At 37.9% G+C, this 20,211-nt stretch overlaps 1 protein-coding gene across 5 annotated transcripts in view; it reads left to right on the forward strand.

Moving 5' to 3' along the window:
* KDM3B (lysine demethylase 3B) overlaps positions 1-20,211 on the forward strand; it is a 70,055-nt gene that overhangs the window by 11,591 nt on the left and 38,253 nt on the right. For 3 of the 5 annotated variants that reach the window (XM_004381041.2, XM_023735579.1, XM_023735580.1), the window contains 6 exons: positions 9,237-9,404; positions 10,654-10,767; positions 11,798-11,903; positions 14,038-14,162; positions 15,750-15,824; positions 18,789-19,388. In XM_004381041.2, coding sequence (XP_004381098.1) covers positions 9,237-9,404; positions 10,654-10,767; positions 11,798-11,903; positions 14,038-14,162; positions 15,750-15,824; positions 18,789-19,388 — 1,188 coding nt within the window. The remainder of the gene's footprint in view (positions 1-9,236; positions 9,405-10,653; positions 10,768-11,797; positions 11,904-14,037; positions 14,163-15,749; positions 15,825-18,788; positions 19,389-20,211) is intronic. The other 2 variants (XM_023735581.1, XM_023735582.1) reach the window with 1 other exon arrangement.

Here is a 20,211-nt window from a genome sequence, read left to right on the forward strand (position 1 = left end):
TTTTTTTTTGTGAAAATATACATTAGCCAAAGTTAAACCATTTCAAAAGTTTCTACATGTACAATTCAGTGACATCAATTACATTCTTCCAGTTGTGCTGCTATTCTCACTATCCTTTTCCAAATTATTTCATCATCTACAAATACATTCTTTTTAAAGTAAAGAATGATAAGGCTGAAATACTATTAACTCTCCCATACTAATCTCTCCCCTCCTCCCAAAAATCAATTGGAACTCTTTCCAAGTTAGCTATATTTCATTCTCTTAAACTGCTTTATATTATTCCAGAGTATGAATAAGTTGTGTTTGTTTAGCCATTCACCTAATTATAAAATACTTCGTAATTTCTACTTCGATTTCCAGTTTAAACTGAGTGTTAAGAAGTTTTTTTTCCCCCAGAGGGCATCATCTTTCTAAAACATTTTACCATGTCACTGCCATCACCCCCCCTTAAAACTATGAGTGGTTCCCTCAAGACCTTTAACAGGCAATATAAACTCAGATGCCTCCAGGGACCAGGCTTGTGAGAAACAGGTGGGTAACAGACCAAAGGGTGTAGTGGGGTTTGGCAGCTGGAGAGTGCAGGTACTGCCTAAAGACATTCAAATGTACATTAAAAAAAAAAAAAAAAAAAAAAAAAACAGACTCTGCTGGCCAAACAAGACACCTTTGCTAACAGGTTTCAATTTATTATCCATTAAGATGCCATGCAGAGCACTTTATTACCTACTTACTAGCCTCCTTCTCCTCCTCACAGACCCTTAATTTTTTGTTTTTCTCTGCCTTTGCACCAGTTGGAAAGTCTTCCCCTCCCTTCTCTACTGGAAGAATGCAGCTTGTCCTTTAAGACCCAGCTCAGATGCTACTCTTTCTTCTGTAAAACCGTTCTAGTTTTCCCAAGGCAGATGCCCTCTCTAGCCTAACATAGCACGTTGTTCAAATCTTTATTATTGCCCTTACTGCATAGCTCTGTAATAATTTCTGTACCTCTCTGTTGGCTCATCTAGGGCGTGGGTCCCTCCTGTCAAATGCTACCATATTCACCTTGATATTCTTGGCCCTGGAAGTGCTGTGTATATAAGAGGGGTTCTGTGTGTTTTTGTTCAGTGAGTGAATGCATGAATAATGTTATTGCTTGTAGTAAGAATGGCCTTGCGGGAAAGCCAGAATCCAAACTGCTGATGATTGCGTGACAAACACGAAGCCCTGTATTACTCAGATTACTACCATCTGATTTTATCAAGCAAAAAAGGTAACTTAATTGATTTTTTTAAAACTTGTTTGACTTTAATGTCATTAAAATGAATGTAAATCATGTTTAATCCATGAAGAAAAATTTTAAATGAAAGCCAGAGTTTTATCACTAGCTTTCCTGAACTATTGAAATACTTTACATTGAGTCCTTAGTTTCTAGCTATAGTATTGCAGTACTGTTTGCTGCTTTTACTATAACAGTAGGAATTTAATCAGGCTTTTTAAAAAAAAAAAAAGAAATCTCAAAACCATTCAGTTCTATTCAGATTATCAACCTCACTTGGTCATCTCTGACTCAATCCAAGCACTACTATTGATGTTTGTTAGATTATATTACTTCTTCCTGTCCTGTGGTCTGACCACTACCATTTTAAGAGTACATGTTCTACGTACTTTGGTATTAAATGGTTGCTTTGCGTTTTACATTCTAACTCCTTCCATTTTTCTAGCTAGGAGGTGAGTGCACTGCTAGGACCAAAATTAAGCCTTACTGTTAGAAGAACATTTTTACATGTGTACACATTCCATATTGCTCTCAAAACAAGTTCATATCATTAACTTGGAGCTGTTGCTTGATCCCAGAATGTATAGTGCCGTGGCTGTTGTCAACTTAATACTTTATTCTGTATCCTTTGCCCAGGCAGGTTAAGAGATAATTGCCCTTAAATTAGGTGAAATCTTGCCCCCAGATATTTCAGCTCTACCCTAATGTTTTCAGATAAGTGATGATAGAATTCTTGAGTGTTAACTTTTTAAATGATTAGTTCAAGTTCTTATGTACAATAAATAAAATCGTTACAGCCTTAGCATAATGACTTATTTTAGTGTTCGGTTCTTGAATTTTAATTTATGGTCTTATATTCATGTGTTGGTGTGACTTAGAATTTTATGATTCCTGTGTTGATTTTAGAGTGGTTGGCAGCCGTCAGTCACCATGGAGCCTCAGCCTCTGGTTTTCTGAGTGATGCCCAGTAGAGTGGTGTGTCACTCTGGGTCAGACCCAGCCTGGGCATTGAACACACCATGCTCCTTTTCATGGCTTGCAGGGTCTTGTCTGTCCTCCAGCCCTTGCCACCTTCTGACTTCACTTTATCTTTGTAATAACACCACTATTCTCCTAGTCTCTGGGTCACAATCAAAGTCATTTTTTAATTCTCCTTACTACCACATCCAGCCAGTCATTAAGGCTTGGTGATAGAAGGCTCACAGATCCTGGCCTCTTGTCAAAGAAGAAGCTCTCACATTCTCCTAAGAGTTAAAGAGGAAGAGGTTTATTGAAGGAATAGCAACTGGAGCTGAGCAGTACTGAGTGAGGTTACAAAGTATTCCGAAACCATATGTATCAAGGGGTTTTTATATAGAAGATTCAGCATGGTCAGCATGACTGAAAAGATTTAGAAGTAACTTGTTTTTCAACTATTTTCTACATAACAGCTAATCTGCAGTCTTACTGGAGTCAGCCCATATCACTCAAGAACAGGGGGCAGTTTGCACAAGCGTTCTTTCCAAGAGTAGCTGCAGTTCTACCTCTCCCCCCTCCATCCTCCCTGAGTCAGTGTGGATTAACCTATTACTGTGAGCTTGGCTCCAACAGCTCTTATTTTTCAGGTATGCTAGCATCAGATTGGTTCAGAATCCAAGTCATTTTTTAATTCTTCTTATCCCCATATCCAGCCAATCATCAAGGCTTGGTGATAAAAGGCTCATAGATACTGGTCTCACTGTTCCCACTCTGGGTCATGTGAGAACCCCTCTCCTCCTTCCCCACAACTCTAATCCATCTACATCCACTGCCAGCTGATTTTTCCTAAAACCAGCTGCTCTGATCATGTCTCAACCCTGATCAGAAACTTTTTAATGGCAACTGTACACATATACACTACACATACACCTCCCATTGGCAACTGGATGTAGTCCAGATTTTTTATCTCAGTATTCAAAGCCTTCCATATTAACCCCTAATCTTTTTAGGCTCATCTCCCACTGTTTCCCCACTTTGTGCCATAGTTTCTTAACCACCCCAGAACTTGACTGGGACATTTGTTGGCCTCAGCTCCTACCAGTCCCTCTGAACACCTGACATGATCTCTCCTGCCTCTGAATATCCACCATACTTTATTTCTATTTATTGTATGGCATGTTATTGTCCAAACAGTGCTTTGCAACTGACCAAAGTACTTTTGTATCCATTACCTTATTTAATTTTCACTCTGTGAGGTGTGACTTATCACAGAGGAGTGACTTGAGGGAAAAGCGACTTGCCCAAGTTCTACATGTAGAGAGTGAAGCTGAGATTCAGATCCAGACTTCCTGGAACAGAAACCCTTAGCTTTGTTTATTATACACAGTGAAACCTGTGAGCTGGAACTTAGTGGGGGCTGCCTTGTTTTTCTGGGTCTCACAAGTTTTCCACCTTTGACAGGGTGCAGTCTTATATCGCATTCTATTAGTGGAAAATATTTTAGTTTTCCGTCTCTGATAGGTTTCCGCCTTACACAGGTTCCAGCTTTTGCAGGTTTTACTGTACTACCTTTGGTGCCTGAATCCCCATTTAAATGTAAGTTTGAATACATCTCTCTATTTGTTTGTAAGTTACTTAAAGGCAGTGATTAGGTCTTATTCCTTTAGAACATGTGTGTATATATTAATGAGCTCATTCATATATTAAATATGGTACAGTTCAGTGTTCTTTCTCTGTAAGAATCGTGCTTCCCTTCCCTGAGTCTTGCTTCCCAGTCATACTTTTTTAAGTAGATATGAGGCATACTTGATGTATTATAAATGATAAAACTAGAGCTTTATATAATGAATTTAATTTCTAGGATAACTTTTTAGCAATGCACTTCAATTTGCAAGTATTTAGTACCTGTGAAGAGATTAAGCTTAATGCTGTGCTACAGAGCTGTGGTTCCATACTTTTCAAGTAGGGTGGTGGTATTAGGTGCCACTGGGTCGATTCCGACTCATGGCGACCCTGTGTACAACGGAATAAAACACTGCCCGGTCCTGCTCCATCCTCACAGTCATTACTATGTTTGAGCCCATTCTTGCAGCCACTGTGTCAACCCATCTTGTTGGGGGTCTTCTTTTTTGCTGACTGTCTACCTTACGAAGCATTAGGTCCATCTCCAGGGACTGATCCCTCCTGATAACTTGTCTAAAGTACGTGACCTGAAGTCTCGCCATCCTCACTTCCAAGGAGTATTCTGGCTGTACTTATTTAAAACTTGTTCATTCTTCTGGCAGTCCATGGTATATTCAATATTCTTCACCAATACCATAATTCAAATGTGTCTATTCTTCTTTGGTCTTCCTTATTCATTGTCCAGCTTTCACATGCATATGAGGCGATTGAAAATATGACTTCAGTCAGGTGCACCTTAAACCTCAAAGTGACATCTTTGCTTTTGAACTCTTTAAAGAGGTCTTTTGCAGCAGATTTGCCTGATGCAATATGTCGTTTGATTTTTTTGACTGCTGTTTCCATGAGCATTGATTGTGATCCAAGTAAAATGAAGTCGTTGACAGCTTCAATCTTTTCTCCATTTATCACGGTGTTGCTTATTGGTCCAGTTGTGAAGATTTTTGTTTTCATTATGTTGAAGTGTAATCTATACTGAAGGCTGCAGTCTTTGCTCTTCATCTCTAAGTGCTTCAGGTCGTCTTCACTTTCAGCAAGCAAGACTGTGTCATCTGCATACTGCAGGTTGTTAATGAGTCTTCCTCCAATCCTAATGCCACGTTCTTCTTCATATAGTCCAACTTCTCAGATTATTTGCTCAGCATACAGATCAAATATGGTGAAAGGATACAACCCTGATGCACACCTTTCTGGACTTTAAACTACGCGGTATCCCCTTATTCTGTTGGAGTGACTGCCTCTTGGTCTATATACAGGTTCTGCATGATTACAATTAAGTAATTCTGGAATTACCGTTCTTCGCGGTGTTATCCACATTTGTTATGATCCACACAGCCAGATACATTTGCATAGTCAATAAAACACAGGTGAACATCTCTTTGGTATTTTCTGCTGTCAGCCAAGATCCATCTGACATCGGCGATGGTATCCCTCGTACCACGTCCTTTTCTGAATCCAGCTTGACTTTCTGCCAGTTCCGTGTTGATGTACTGCTGCAACTATTTTTGAATTACCTTCAGCAGAATTTTATTTGCATGTGATATTAATGATATTGTTCGATGATTTCCGCATTCTGTTGGATCATTTTTCTTTGGAATAGGCAAAAATATGAATCTCTTCCAGTCTTGGCCAGGTAGCTGTCTTCCAAATTTCTTGGCATAGACAATTGAGACAAGTGACCTCTAGCACTGCATCCATTTGTTGAAACGTCTCAGTTGGTATTCCATCAATTCCTGTAGCCTTGTCTTTCACCAGTGCCTGCAGTGCAGCTTGGACTTCTTCCTTTAGTACTGTTGGTTCCTGATCACATGCTACCTCCTGAAATGGTTGAACGTTGACCAATTCTTTTTGGTACAATGACTCTGTGTATTCCTTCTATCTTCTTTTGATGCTTCCTGTGTCATTCAATATTTTGCCCGTAAACCCAACAAACCTGTTGCCGTCAAGTCAATTCCGACTCATAGTGATCCTACAGGACAGAGTAGAACTGCCCCATAGGGCTTCCAAGGATCAGTTCGTGGATTTGAACTGCTGACCTTTTGGTTAGCAACCAAGCTCTTAACCATTGTGCCGCCAGAGCTCCATTTTGCCCATAAAACCCTTCAATATTGCAACTCTAGGCCTGAATTTTTTCTTCAGTTCTTTCAGCTTGAGAAATGCTGAGTGTGTTCTTCCCTTTTGGTTTTCTAACTTCAGGTCTTTGTACATTTCATTATAATACTTTACTTTGTCTTCTCGAGCTGCCGGTTGAAATCTTCTGTTCAGCTCTTTTATTTCATCATTTCTTCCATTCTCTTTAGCTACTCTATGTTCAAGGGCACGTTTCAGAGTCTTTTCTGACATCTATTTTGATCTTTCCTATCTTTTTAATGACCCTTTACTTTCTTCATGTATGATGTCTTTGATATCGTCGCACAACTCGTCTGGTCTTCGGTCATTAGTGTTAAGTGCGTTAAGTCTGTTCTTGAGATGGTTTCTAAATTCACGTGGGGTATACTCGAGGTCATTTTGGTTCTCGTGGCCTTGTTTTAATATTCTTCAACTTGTACTTACATATGAGCAATTGATGGTCTATTGTGCATTCAGCCCCTGGCCTTGTTCTGACTGATGATGTTGAGTTTCTCTGTCGTCTCTTTCCACAGATGTAGTCGATTTGATTCCTGTGTTATCCATCAGGTGAAGTCCACGTATATGGTCGCCATTTATGTTATTGAAAAGAAGTATTTGCCATGAATAAGTCGTTGGTCTTGCAAAATAGGATCATGAGATCTCCAGCATTGTTTCTATCACCAAGGCTGTATTTTCCAACTACTGATCCTTATTTGTTTCCAACTTTTGCATTCCAATCACCAGTCATTATCAGGTTGCCTTGATTGCATGTTTGATCAATTTCAGACTGCAGATGTTGGTAAAAATCTTCAGTTTCTTCATCTTTGGCGTTAGTGGGTGGTGCTTAAATTTGAATAATAGTTGTATTAACTGGTCTTCCTTGTAGGCATATGGATATTATCCTATCACTGACAGCATACATAGATCTTGAAATGTTCTTTTCAAGGATGAATGCAACGCTATTCCTCTTCAATTTGTCATTCTTGGCACAGTAGACCATATGATTGTCTGATTCACAATGGCCAATACCAGTCCATTTCAGCTTATTAACGCCTCGGATATTGATCTTTATGCGTTCTATTTTTGACGACTTCCAATTATCCTAAGTTCATACTTTGTACATTCCATGTTCTGATTATTAATGGATGTTTGCAGCTGTTTCTTCTCATTTTGAGTCATGCCACATCAGTAAATGAAGGTCCTGAAAGCTTGACCCCTTCCACGTCTTTAAGGTCAACTCTACTTTGAGGAGGCAGCTCTTCCCTAGTTGTATTTTGAGTGCCTTCCGACCTGAGGGGCTCATCTTCCGGCATCATATCAGATAATGTTCCGCTGCTATTCATAAGGTTTTCACTGGCCTGTTTTTTCAGAAGTAGACCACCAGTTCGTTCTTCCTAGTCTGTCTTAGCGTAGAAACTCTGCTGAAACCTGTCCACCAAGGGTGACCTTACTTGTATTTTAAATACTAGTGGCATAGCTTCCAGCATCACAGCAACACCCAACTCACCACAGTACAACAAACTGACAGACACATGGTGGCTTTTCAAGTATAAGTATCATGAATTTTCATGTAACTATAATTATAATTTTTATGTTGCTTAGATAAGAACATACATACTGACAAAAGCTATTGTGAATTCAGTAATTTAATGAATTTTAATTTTGTTCATCACATAATCTACATATATTTGAAAAATAATAGTACAAACATGCAAAACTTCATGTATTAAGTCTATAAGAAATGCGTGGTACACTAGTATTTACAGGTCTTCCTAGTAACTCTCCAATTCCCAGTTGAGAGTTACTGGGATTCTAGTGTGTCCTACATCACTCATTGTTGCTTCTAAGGAGTTTCATGTGAGAAATTTCTTATATAACCTAGTGAATGGAAAAGCTCTGCTTTCTTGAGTTAATTGCTATGTGTTTTTCTTTTGGGCAGTGAGAACTATGAAACTGACCTTGCCTCCGTTTTCAGGTTGACCTTTGTGAGGTCAGAGACAAATATGTCACTCAGTCATAGCAGTTTTATAGATCCTTTTTCTTGCTGAGTTTTTCCTTTTTTCTCTTTGCTAGTGACTTTTTGTTGAGCTTTGCTTTCCTTGGCCCTGATTTTTTAATTTATATTTTGCCATTTTATTGCATGTGTTTTCCAAAAGTCAACTAAAATTCTTTGAAGGGAAAAACCAGCTGCCGTTGAGTTGGCTCCGACTCATGGTGGCCCCCCCACCCCATGTGTTAGAGTAGAACCACACTCCATGGAGTTCTTCTCCGACACATGTTGGGTAACCATGAGTCAGAGTGGACTTGAAGACAACTGGTTTGAAAATGAAGTGGAATCTAAATATATGAATGCTCAAGCTCTTCTTATATATTAGGCATTGGACATATGTATTCTAAATAGTGATAACTATATGTTTATGTCTTGCTCTTTATTCTTTATTGAATCATGTTCAAAAGTCAGAATTTATATGGAAAAAGTCCAATCTAAGCATAATATTTAAGCCTAATATTTATTTTTTAAATGTTGTTTCATTTAACATGAATCACTTTCAAAAGCTCTTTATAATGTCTATTTAAGTATATCTCAAAAAGTGGAGTGTCTCTTCTGGGAGGAAGCAAAGCACCATTGTGACTTCAGCATGCCTCTGCTAGCAGATATGAGATCACTGCTGGCAGCGGCACTTAAAAAATCCAAAAGCAGGAGGGGGAGGGCAAGTTGTTTTTTTCCGGTGCATTTTCTTCTAAATTTTGTACCATGTGCACATATCATCTATTTTTTAAAAATTAACAGAAGAAATCTGTAGTTATTTTCAGTAGCAATGTAAAACATTTTTCTTCCTGTTAGATTATGAGCCCCTTGAAACCAGGAAGTGTGCCAGATTCTTCTCTGTATTCCTGAACCTAGCACAGTGACTTATACATCCTAAGCCCCCAGCTAGTATGTGTAGATGTGAATAGGAAGCTAAATTTTGGTAGGGTCATGGCTAAAATTTATTGAATGATTATGGATAACTCATGCTCCTTTACCTGTTTTCATACTGGGGCTGAGAATCAGCTTTCTGGCTCTCTGAAGTGTGATCAATTTTATTGAAATCCATTGAAAGAACTTAAAAACAAGTTGGTAGAGTTTTTTCCAGTCATTTGTTCAAAGCATAGGATTTACACTTGTTTGTATGTTATAGTGTGAGATTTTTCCAAATGTGACTTCTAAGCTCCTTTTCTTTTTTTACAGATATTTGTAGAATTTGATGGCTGTAACTGGAAGCAACACTCCTGGGTTAAAGTTCATGCTGAAGAAGTTATTGTGCTTCTGCTGGAAGGGTCACTCGTATGGGCACCCCGGAAGGATCCAGTCCTTCTCCAGGGCACTAGAGTCTCGATTGCACAGTGGCCAGCCCTGGTGGGTGTCTCTTATTGGATAGGAACAGAGTTGACTTTACTCCTGTACTGTACTTATTGTGGTGTCTATTCAATAGCTGAACTCTTTAGAATTCCCCAAGGTTACGTGCCTTGTGCTTAACACACTTTTATCCTGAGTTACCAAAACAGCAGTAAGGATAAATCTTTTCTCCAGTGTCCTCTGAAACTTTTTATAGTATTAATATTTGATACTTTTTTCTCTAAAGAATTATTTCACCTTTAGTCTTTTTTCATAGCAAGGTTTTGAAACAGTGTTTGTAATCCTTAAGTTTTTTTTTAAATTATCAAGTTGTGTTTTATGAGGTGAAACGAAATAGTGTTATGAAATTTAATTCTGAGAGTATCTGTTTGTTTCTGTCTATCCTGTTAGCGAAGTATAGGCATAAATGGTAGCATAAAAAAAACTAATTCTTCTATGGCTAGTCAAATTAAATAAATGATATTCAAAACAAATATTACTTACCTGTTGGTTGAACATAATTATCACTTTCTAAACTGTAATCTTTTGTTTGTTTTTAAGGCCATCTTCCAATTGAACTTTTAAAAGAAACTTTCTATAAAATGTATTTGGGGCTTCTTCGGTGAATTTTGTAGGCTGTTTATATAATAGTAATATGAATTTACTCATGCATATTGTATAAATATATTATTTATATGATTATTTTAGAAGTCTCACAAAGAATTGAGGCACTCTAGAAATGATAAAGGTGTAACTCTTTATTTGGGGAATTAACTGTAATTTAGCCCCCTTGAAGCCTGGCAAGAAGATTAGTGAGATCCCTAGGGAGAATGAGGAATTTTTTATTCCTCTTGTCCTTTTTAGCCAGAAGTAAGAGTACTGAGCTGACTTTCTGTTTTAGCTTGCTTCCTGTGATTATCTGAGGGGCAGATGCTAGGTTGGGAATGTTTCCAAGGACTTATGCTTTAGCTTATCTGTGTGGAGCCTTGGTGGTGTAGTGGTTAAGAGCTTGGCTATTAACCAAAAAGGTCAGCAATTCGAATCCACCAGCCACTCCTTGGACATGGTATGGGGCAGTTCTACTCTGTCCTACAGGGTCATTATGAGTCAGAATCGACTCGACGGCAACGAGTTTGGTTTGGTTTTATCTGTATTTACTGGAGTAAAAGATATTAATAATGGATATTTCTTTCAAAGTTAGAGATTCGGTTGAATTAGAATTTTTTTCTCTTACAAGTTCTAATCAATTTCTTTTCATTGTACTTTACAGACTTTCACTCCCCTAGTAGATAAATTGGGTTTGGGTTCTGTGGTTCCAGTTGAATACCTTTTGGATCGAGAACTTCGTTTCCTGTCAGATGCTAGTGGGTTGCATCTGTTCCAGGTACTTAAAAGTGCTCTAGTCTAGAGCCTTGTTATTTCTCTCCTTGGTAATTTCTTTGTTCATATAAGTATGTGGTGTTTCTTTTACCATTGAAACAGATACTTCCTCCAATAATTTACATGCACCTTTTAACGTTTCTGTGCTCCACTGAAAAGTACATTTAGTGGCTGAGGCTTTTTTCTTTCCTCTTCTGCACACCCCACCCCACTTCACCCCAAAACCGCCCAAAACTTAAGAGCGCAATTCTAAGCATCTCCATAAAAGAGGTGACTTCCTTAAAGGTGACTACTTCTGTAACTTGAGTCTGAAGGGGCCTGTGTTTATGTCAGTGGCAGGATAGGCTGGGAGTTTGGGCTGGTTCCGAGAAGCATGAAAGATTTAAGAGCTTAGGTATATCTTTAGTTACAGAGAGAAGTGGTAAGTTGGTAGTTTAAATACGGTAACTTCTGAGTTGGAGTTCAGAATTTAAGGAAGGTAGAAAGTTGAGATTATTTTGTTTAATGAAGTACTTATTTCTCACTTGAGAGAGTTGCTGTCCAACAGTTAAAATTGGGAGATTTGTATGAGTTTTGCTGTGTTCTGTGGGATATTTATTTCGTGTTGATATGTCTTGCTCCCTCTCAAAGGCAACAACCTTGCTTTATTCATCTTTATAATCCTAGTGCTTGTATATAGTAGGCACTCAGAATGTTGGATAAGTAAATACCAAAATAAATCAAAAGATTTACATGGAATAAAATGTTTTGTGGTCAAAGAAGTGTGGGAAACACTGACCAAAACAGATTTCTTTGCTACATGACTTCTCAGAGCCTTTACTATGCTGTTGTAAGTAGAAGGTTATAACATATAATGTTAACTAAGCCTAGTATCCTTAGTTTTTGCAGACCATCTCTTGAGACTTGGGTTCTAGAGAACATTCCTTGGCAAATGCTGATATGGAGCTCATTGGGGATGTGATTTTTCTTGTCTGGTTAGATGCTATTGCTAATCATTTTAATATTCAGTTGTTTTCTTCCTTTATCTTTACCAGATGGGAACAGATAGCCAAAACCAGATTCTTTTGGAACATGCTGCACTGAGAGAAACAGTTAATGCTTTGATCAGTGATCAGAAACTACAAGAGATATTCAGCCGAGGTAAGAACAGGTAGTCTTTTGTCCTTGAACTCTGAATCAAGTGTATGGTGAATGCTGAGAGTGATAGAATGGGACACCATAAACATTTGTACATATTTCCTTTTTGTGAGTAGAGTTAAAGAGTATTTCCAGTTAGCTGGATCTCTAGAATAGACTGGAAAAATGAGATCTCACTCAGACTAGTATTTCTTCTTCATGCTATGTTTCATAATTCACAGCGTTGGTGTGGGTTTTGTTTTTTCATTTCTTAAGTATTTATTAAGAACTTACCATATACTAGACACATGCCAAGGCACTGAGTATATAGCCATGAGCTAGAAAATTTCTGCCCAAGTTGAATTTACTGTCTGTAAAGTTCACAAGGACTAAAGACTGTTAACACCAATAAATAACAACTTAGAGTGTAAAATATGTTCATAAAGCAACATGTCCACAGGCTCTTTCACATTAATAACATGTTATTTTTTAAGAATGAAAACAACAGATTATTAGCTTTTTCCAGTTCAGATACAGGTTTTGCCAAGATTCTACGCAAAGGGCAGCCTGTTCATTTATCTTTCTCTTCATGTTGCACATCCATTTCCCTTCCTTTCTGGGCTTCATAATAACCATGATTTTCAGTGAAAAAAGGTCATTGGTAAAAATAAATTTAAACAGGTGAAGGTAGGAAAACTGATCTGCTTGGGGAAGAAGGATATCAGGATAAAATGATATTTAATAATCAAGAAAAAGGTATGGAAGAAGAAAGAATGTGAGGAAAAATTGGTAGGAGGAAAGAAGAAAATTGAATGGACAGAATGATGAGTGGGGATGTGAGTGTGTAGAGAAAACTTAAGGAAGTTTAATTATAGCTCTGAGAGAGAATAATCTAAAGTAAGTAATGATCTAGCTATGTAGTCTCAAATGTACAAAGACATGCCGGAGGAAGAGTGGATCTGTCCTTGGAGGACCAGCTGAAACTGCAGGATAACATTACCTGCTGATACAGTAATATCTTTGAAGCTCTGTGTTCCTAGGAAGACAGGTGCTATATTTATTCAGACTGTTATTAATGCAGAGGCTGGAACCCCATAAATTGGACTCTCTGCCCACTGTTATTGAAATCCAGGTAGCAGAATACAAATGGTTGTATATCATTCCTGTGGTCACTTAACATAATAGTGCATTTAGTTTAGTGGCCTCCCATTTTTTTCACGTACATGTCAGGTATATGGTACATTTTCATACTACATTTAGTTTTTAATTTCTAAACTTCCTTTCCCCCGTGCATTACTTCCTGAATTGGAAGATTGAGACAAAGTTGAATAAGGGGCTTGGGAGATTCTGAGGAATCTTTGAATAACTGCAGAATTACAAAGGTCACTGGGCAGAACCATTTATATTTTGTTTTTAAATTGCTAAGTATGATAAATCTGGAATTGATCATTTATTCAACTCTGTACAAGGGGACTGAAAGTACCAAATATTTATACGATATAGTTTTCCTTCTGCTTTTAGAAACAATTATGAAATATAGCTTAGCTAAAAATAATCAGTACCGAGTGTCTTAGTTATATAGTGCTACTATAACAAAAATACCACAAGTGAATGACTTTAACAAACAGAAATCTGTTCTCTCACAGTTTAGGAGGCTGGAAGTCTGAATTCAGAGCACCAACACTAGGGAAAGGCTTTCTATCTCTGTTGGCTCTGGGGGAAGTCCTTGTCACCTTTCAAGATCCGTGGGCCCGATGTTCGTTGGAGATCTCCATGTGTCTTGACATCAATCTTCCCTTGGGTCTAGGAGGTTCTCAGCACAGACACCCCAGGTCCAAAGGTCGCACTTCGCTCCCACCTCTTCTTGGTGGTAGTGAAGTCCCTCCCCTCTCTTCTCGCTTCTCTCTCCTTTTATCTTTTATAAGATAAAAGATGTGAGTCAAGGAAGTCTGTAACTCAAGATGCACCCCACACTGATCCTGCCTCATTAACATATAGAGGTTAGGATTTACAGCACATCGGAAAATGAAGAATAATTAACATCAGATCACAAAATGGAAGACAACCATACCGTACTAGAAATCATGGCCAAGCCAAGTTGACACATATTTTTGGGGGACACAGTTCAATCCATGACACTGACTGATCTCTCCTTTAGGTCCCTACAGTGTTCAAGGTCACAGGGTCAAAGTATACCAGCCAGAGGGGGAAGAAGGTTGGCTCTATGGTGTTGTAAGCCATCAAGACTCCATCACCCGTCTTATGGAGGTATCTATAACTGAGGTGAGGGTCTATGTTATTTGGTTTAAGGTCCACCCATCCCTTTCCAGAGAGTGATGTAGAGAAAAGAGAACATTTAACTATGTGTAGAATTTGGATTCCATCCTTGGCTGTATCACTTAATGGCTGTATGACGTTGAGGAAAGCAGTTCAACTTTCTTAACCCTAGTTTTCTTATCCTTAAATTAGAGGTAATTATGTAAGCCCCTGTTGTCCTAACAGTACAGTTTTGGGGCCTGACATAATGTATTTGAAAGTGCTTTGAAATCTGTAAAACAATATAAAAATGTAAGCTAGTGTTATCCTTATTTTATCTCATATTTGTAAAGGTTAGTAGTTAAAAGACTAGTCAGTTAGCAGTTGCTTCTGTAATACTTCTCCCACTCTCCCTTAGGTGCTGGAAAAAAATGAATTGTTTCTAATGAAATAAATAGAAAGAACATAGTAACTAGAGATACCTAGAGAATTGTCTACGAAAAACAGTAGATGAGTGTTTTGAGGCAAACCAATAGGTATTTATGGTATCTTTGAATAGGTTTCAGACTTTCCTTTAGCAGTCATATGTAATTAAGTGTAAGTGTTTTTATTTATTTGTATCTTTATTGAGTTTTTTTTAAATTATTCAAGTAATCATTTTAAAAATTTCAAATATACATGCATATGTACAATATACATGTGTATAAAGTAGTTATTGCAAGCCAACCCTTCCCTTAGGCAAGTATCACTCCCCAGCTGTAACCACCATTAACAGTTTGCTGTGTATCTCATATTCTTCCACATATTTTCTCTGCATGTGTATGTATATATAATATTTGTGTTATCTGTTTATATGATATATAATTATATAAACCACACTTTAGTAGCATATGATACATATAGTTCTTTAACTTACCTTTTTGACTTAATTGTATGCTACCAGCATCTTTCGGTGTAAGATTATGTATAGATATCTGCCTCATCCTTCTTAAATAGATGCATAATATTCCACTGAATGAATCATAACTAATCTAATATTGGTAGGCCTTTAAATCATTGCCAGTATTTTCACTAACATAAATAATACCACAGTATATAATCCTTAAGCATATAGTATTATACAATGGTTCACATTATTTATTAGAATAAATTCCTAGATGTTTTTGCAGTCAAAGGATGTGCATAATACTTTCTGTCAAATGAGCCCCCCCCCCGGAAAGTTTTTATTCTTTAATAGTAGAGCAGTGCTTTTAATGATTATTGGCTCTGAAAGGCTTTTGGTTTCCATAATGTACAAAATAGAAAGGTTTTAGAAATGCAAAATTTAAAATTAACATCCCTAAAAGAGACATTGGGCATTGAACTCAATTCTTTCATTCATCATTTAACAAATATTTGAATGCTTATGTATTCCAGATCTTGTTTCAGGTGTTTCTGTTATAGCAGTGAATGAGATGGCAGAAATTTCTACTCTCGTGGAACTTTCATTCTGATGGGGGAGTAGAGACAATTACATAGATTAGAAAAATACATAACTATGTCTTTGGTGGACAAACCTTTAAAGTATCTTTTTTCCCCTTTTGTATATTCTTTGCTATCCTGCTCCTATCCTAGAGTGGTGAGATTAAGTCAGTGGATCCCAGGCTGATCCATGTGATGCTGATGGACAACTCGACATCTCACAGTGAGGTACAGTAATGAGCTGAGTCTCTGAGTAAACTCATGAGCTTGCATTATCTTGTTTTGTAGATTCCTTTATGAGTGTGTTATCCATGAATCCCTTTGGGTTTTAGCTCTGGCCACTGTACATTTCTTGCTTTCTCCATTGTCTGTCCAGTTAAAGGATGATAGTTTCAAGAGAGAGACCTGTCTGCTTAGCAGACCTTTTTAATCATGGCTATGTTCCCTAGTGGTTTTAAAATCCAAGGCTTAACTGTTTCTTCTTATATTCTTTCAGGGCAAGTATATTTGAAAGATACAGTAGACAGTGAAAGCTGTAATAAGCAGTGGTAATACTTATGACCTATCCAATAACAAGCGATGGAAGAGAAACTGCATGCTCTTTTTCTTCCCATTAGGTGGTAGTGAGCTCCAAGAGAGTCTGTATTCTGTGTCCCCAAGAAGAATCAAATTCTGGGAGTTGCCTAATTCAGTGCTCAGCACACAGTGGACTGCTCCATAATTATTGTGAACCAAGCCAACTCTTGGTTTATTCAAAATTTTCATAGCAAAAAAAAAAAAGGACGTTATAAATCAGTACCTGAACCAATCAATGAATTCTATGTGAATTTCCTTCAAATCAAAGCCAGCTGTCTACATATTCTTCATAGTACTTTAACACCTCTGTGATACCGTTGTCTTGACTACTCCTGCTAAGATTATGATCCTTTCTTCTTTATCCAGTCATGCTTGACTTGATAAAAACAAGATCACAGTAGGAACAGAAGAATCAGGGATAAATTTAATAGCTCTTTACTACCATATTGTTGTTGTTAGTTGTCATTGAGTCAACTTCGACTCGTGGCAACTTTATGTACAACAGAACAAAAGATTGCCTGGTCCTGTAGGGTATGTCTCTTGACTGTGTTTGTATGGCCCAAAACAGCTGTTACTCTGTTGGTGTATTAGAATCCTTTTTATAGTCTCTTCCTTATTTCATTCATTCATTCAGCACCTATTATATGCCAGGTACTGCTCAGCTGGCCAGATATAGCCAGAGAGTACCGGTCTGTGTCCTAGGCCACCTACTTACCTATGAGTAGCTCACCAGCAGTAGGAAATACATATCAGTGTTGCTTAAGGAATAATGGTAGGAGGTCGCTATGAGCCAGGCTCTGCAAATTGGCTGGCTGAGTTAGAGGTGGGATCTGTGGTTTTCAGCAGCAGCTGTTGGTTCTTCCCTTTTCAGCTTTGCCATGATGTGACTTTCTTCTTGGCTAGCAAAGTGCAGTGAAACCTGTGAGAGCAGGAACTCAACAGGACTGCCTTGTTTTTGCAGGTCTCACAAGTTTGCCACATGTGACAGGGTGCAGTCTTACCACTTTTCTGTTGGTCTTATATTAGTGGAAAATATGTAAGTTTTCCTTCTCTGATAGGTTTTCGCCTTATACAGGTTCCAGCTTTTGCAGGTTTTATTGTACAATTATTATGACAGTTCTGCCAAGTTTTACAATAACTCAGAGACCTGTGATCACCTCAACTCCTTTAAGTGTGAGTGGATGTGTAAACAAGAAAAAAGGAGAAATTTCACTGATAGCACTTCTGTAATTCACAACACTGAAAACTGGTGGTGGTAGAGGTTAAAGAAAAGATAAAAAATTTTAAAAGCAGATCAAATGAAAAAAATGCTTAGCAAACAGAAATAGTTCTTGAATGAAAGATTTAGAAACTTAGATAATATTACTGAAAATGTGGAGAAACATAAGTAAATCTAGAGCTTTGGTTATAGAAGGAAATTAAAGGTGAAAAGATGGAAGTGAAGGTGGCAAAAAAAATAGAAACCAGAAGAGGCAAGACAAAATATAAAATTTGAAAAAGTTTCAATTTTAACAGTTATTACAATAAAGACAGCAATCTATACAAAGAATCTGTAAACATTTAAGGGTAGTAAGAGTCGATTATTTAAGTTAATAAATACTAATGGCTAAATAACTGTATGTCACTAGCTTATTACCACACCAACACGTTATCTGAATAAAAGCTAAAAACAATACCTGCTTCACAGTGAGATATACAAACTAAGAAGTGTTCCCAATGTAACATAAGTCCTTACTGCACAAAGATTGCATGAGAGAATGGTAGCTGTGTCTGCTGCTCCCTTCCCCTCATCCTTTTCAGGGAAGGAGTTTATTTAGAGATGGCAATTGTTCTTCTAATCCTGTATCTTCTTATGTTGTCTGGCTTCTCAAATAAGGCACAAGTAAGATTTCATGAGATCTGCTGAAATTACTGGAAGAGATAACAGATTTGGCAGTTTGGCATCTGGTAGCCTGCTTTTATTTTCCCCCTATATTTAATGCTTTGAAATAAGGTCTGGAGATGTTTGAGTCTTTATAGTGTCTGTGAGAGCAATTCAAACCTGTCTGTGCTTTACTCACTTTTCGTTTGGTCACAGACTTAAAAATGTTGGTTTTCCCATTGTTAAGTTGTCACCAGTTTTTAGTGATTTCTGGATAGAGGTGATAAATATGTGTCAGTACTTGAAAAGTAGGTTTCTATAAAACAAGGAGATAAATATGTAATAAAGAGGATTTTTTAATCAAGAGGCAAATGAGCTTCCAGTCTAGAAATTTTAGATTTTCTGCTCTAGCAGAAAATAGACTTACAAAAGTCTATTTTGTAAAAGAAACTACACAAAATTTTAAAACTCGTCAAAGTCCATTTGAGGAAGTAGTGCATTTTATTTAGGGGAAAGTTGCCAAGTGAGTTAACCTCTAATAACCATTATCTTGAATATCTGTGTGTGTGTGTGTGAATTGAGTCATAGGAAGATTGGAGCTTTTGGACAAAGAGAATGTCTTAGAGCTGACATTAGAACTTGGAAATCTGTGCCTGATTTGACTGCTTCTAGAGATGAGAAAGAGCTAATGGTTGATAGTTTTCACAGGATGGAAGGTCCCTTGTAATAAATCTTTCTTGAATTTTGTTTTGTAGGGGGGTACGTTAAAAGCAGTAAAATCTTCCAAAGGAAAGAAGAAGAGAGACAGCATAGAGGGGAAAGATGGCCGGAGGAGGAAAAATGCTTCGGACTCTGGGTGTGACCCTGCATCAAAGAAATTAAAAGGAGACAGGGGTGAAATAGACAGTAATGGGAGCGATGGAGGTGAGGCGAGCCGAGGGCCCTGGAAAGGAGGGAATGCCAGTGGAGAGCCAGGGCTGGATCAGAGGGCCAAGCAGCCACCGTCTACATTTGTCCCCCAGATTAATCGCAGCATTCGCTTTGCCACTTACACCAAAGAAAACGGCAGGACTCTGGTGGTACAGGATGAACCTGTAGGTGGGGACACACCTGTACCTTTCACTCCATATTCTACAGCCACAGGTCAGACACCTTTGACCCCAGAGGTGGGTGGAGCCGAAAACAAAGAGGCAGGAAAAACACTGGAACAAGTTGGCCAGGGCATGGTGGCTTCAACAGCTGTGGTCACTACTGCCAGCTCCACCCCAGCCACGGTGAGGATCTCAGACACTGGCCTTGCAGCAGGGACTGGGCCGGAAAAACAGAAAGGCAGCCGGCCACAGGCCTCGGGAGAGGTGAGTTGCTACAGGGGCAGATTTGTAGGATTTATTTTCCTTCTTCTACCCTCTTTTGTTGTTAACACATCAGAAAGCATCTCAAATGTCACAGGAAAGGAGTATTTCTGAGATGTGCTTAAATTGTACTTTCTGACTTGGCGTTTACTGCTTGATGAGGTAACTCCTCTCTCATTGGGCAAATATGTATATTTTAATAACTTTATCAGCTCTTTAAAGTCACCTGAGCAATTGGGCTAATCAAAAACTGATTATACAACCCATTTTAATGAGATGTTAAAGTAGATCTGGTGGGAAATCCTTTTAATTCAATTATCTATTTAGTTCACGTAGTGGCTGAGCCTCCACCAGGCCTATAAGAGGCAAGGTTAATGAATTACAGTGTTGGAAATAGTGAACACTATAATTAAGGCTATGTGCAAGCTACCATTACCAGCCCGTTTTCAGTTCATTTTCTGTGATATTTTCTCTTGAGGCTGGGCTTCTTTCAATAATTTGATATGGCCATAAAAGTCTGTGTGTGTGTTTTTTTTTTCCTCTTTCCTCTAACTTCATCTTTTTAGGCCTTACCTGAAAAAGTTTGATGGAATTAATCACAGTAGTATCTAGTTTACACTATGATAATGCATATATTATCACTAAAATGGAACTTTTGTTAAACAAAAATTAACATAAGTTGACTTCCCAGTCCAAATTTGAAACAGTATCAAAATCTATGGTAGTCTTTGACTTACTTTGGCCACCAGAGTATGATTTATTATGCTAGTCATATTTTTTTTCCCCAAACTGGCTGTTAACTCAAGCTGGAATATGAAATACAAAG

The sequence above is a fragment of the Trichechus manatus genome, unplaced genomic scaffold (assembly GCF_000243295.1).
Source record: "Trichechus manatus latirostris isolate Lorelei unplaced genomic scaffold, TriManLat1.0 scaffold00080, whole genome shotgun sequence".
Classification (NCBI taxonomy): Eukaryota; Metazoa; Chordata; class Mammalia; order Sirenia; family Trichechidae; genus Trichechus; species Trichechus manatus.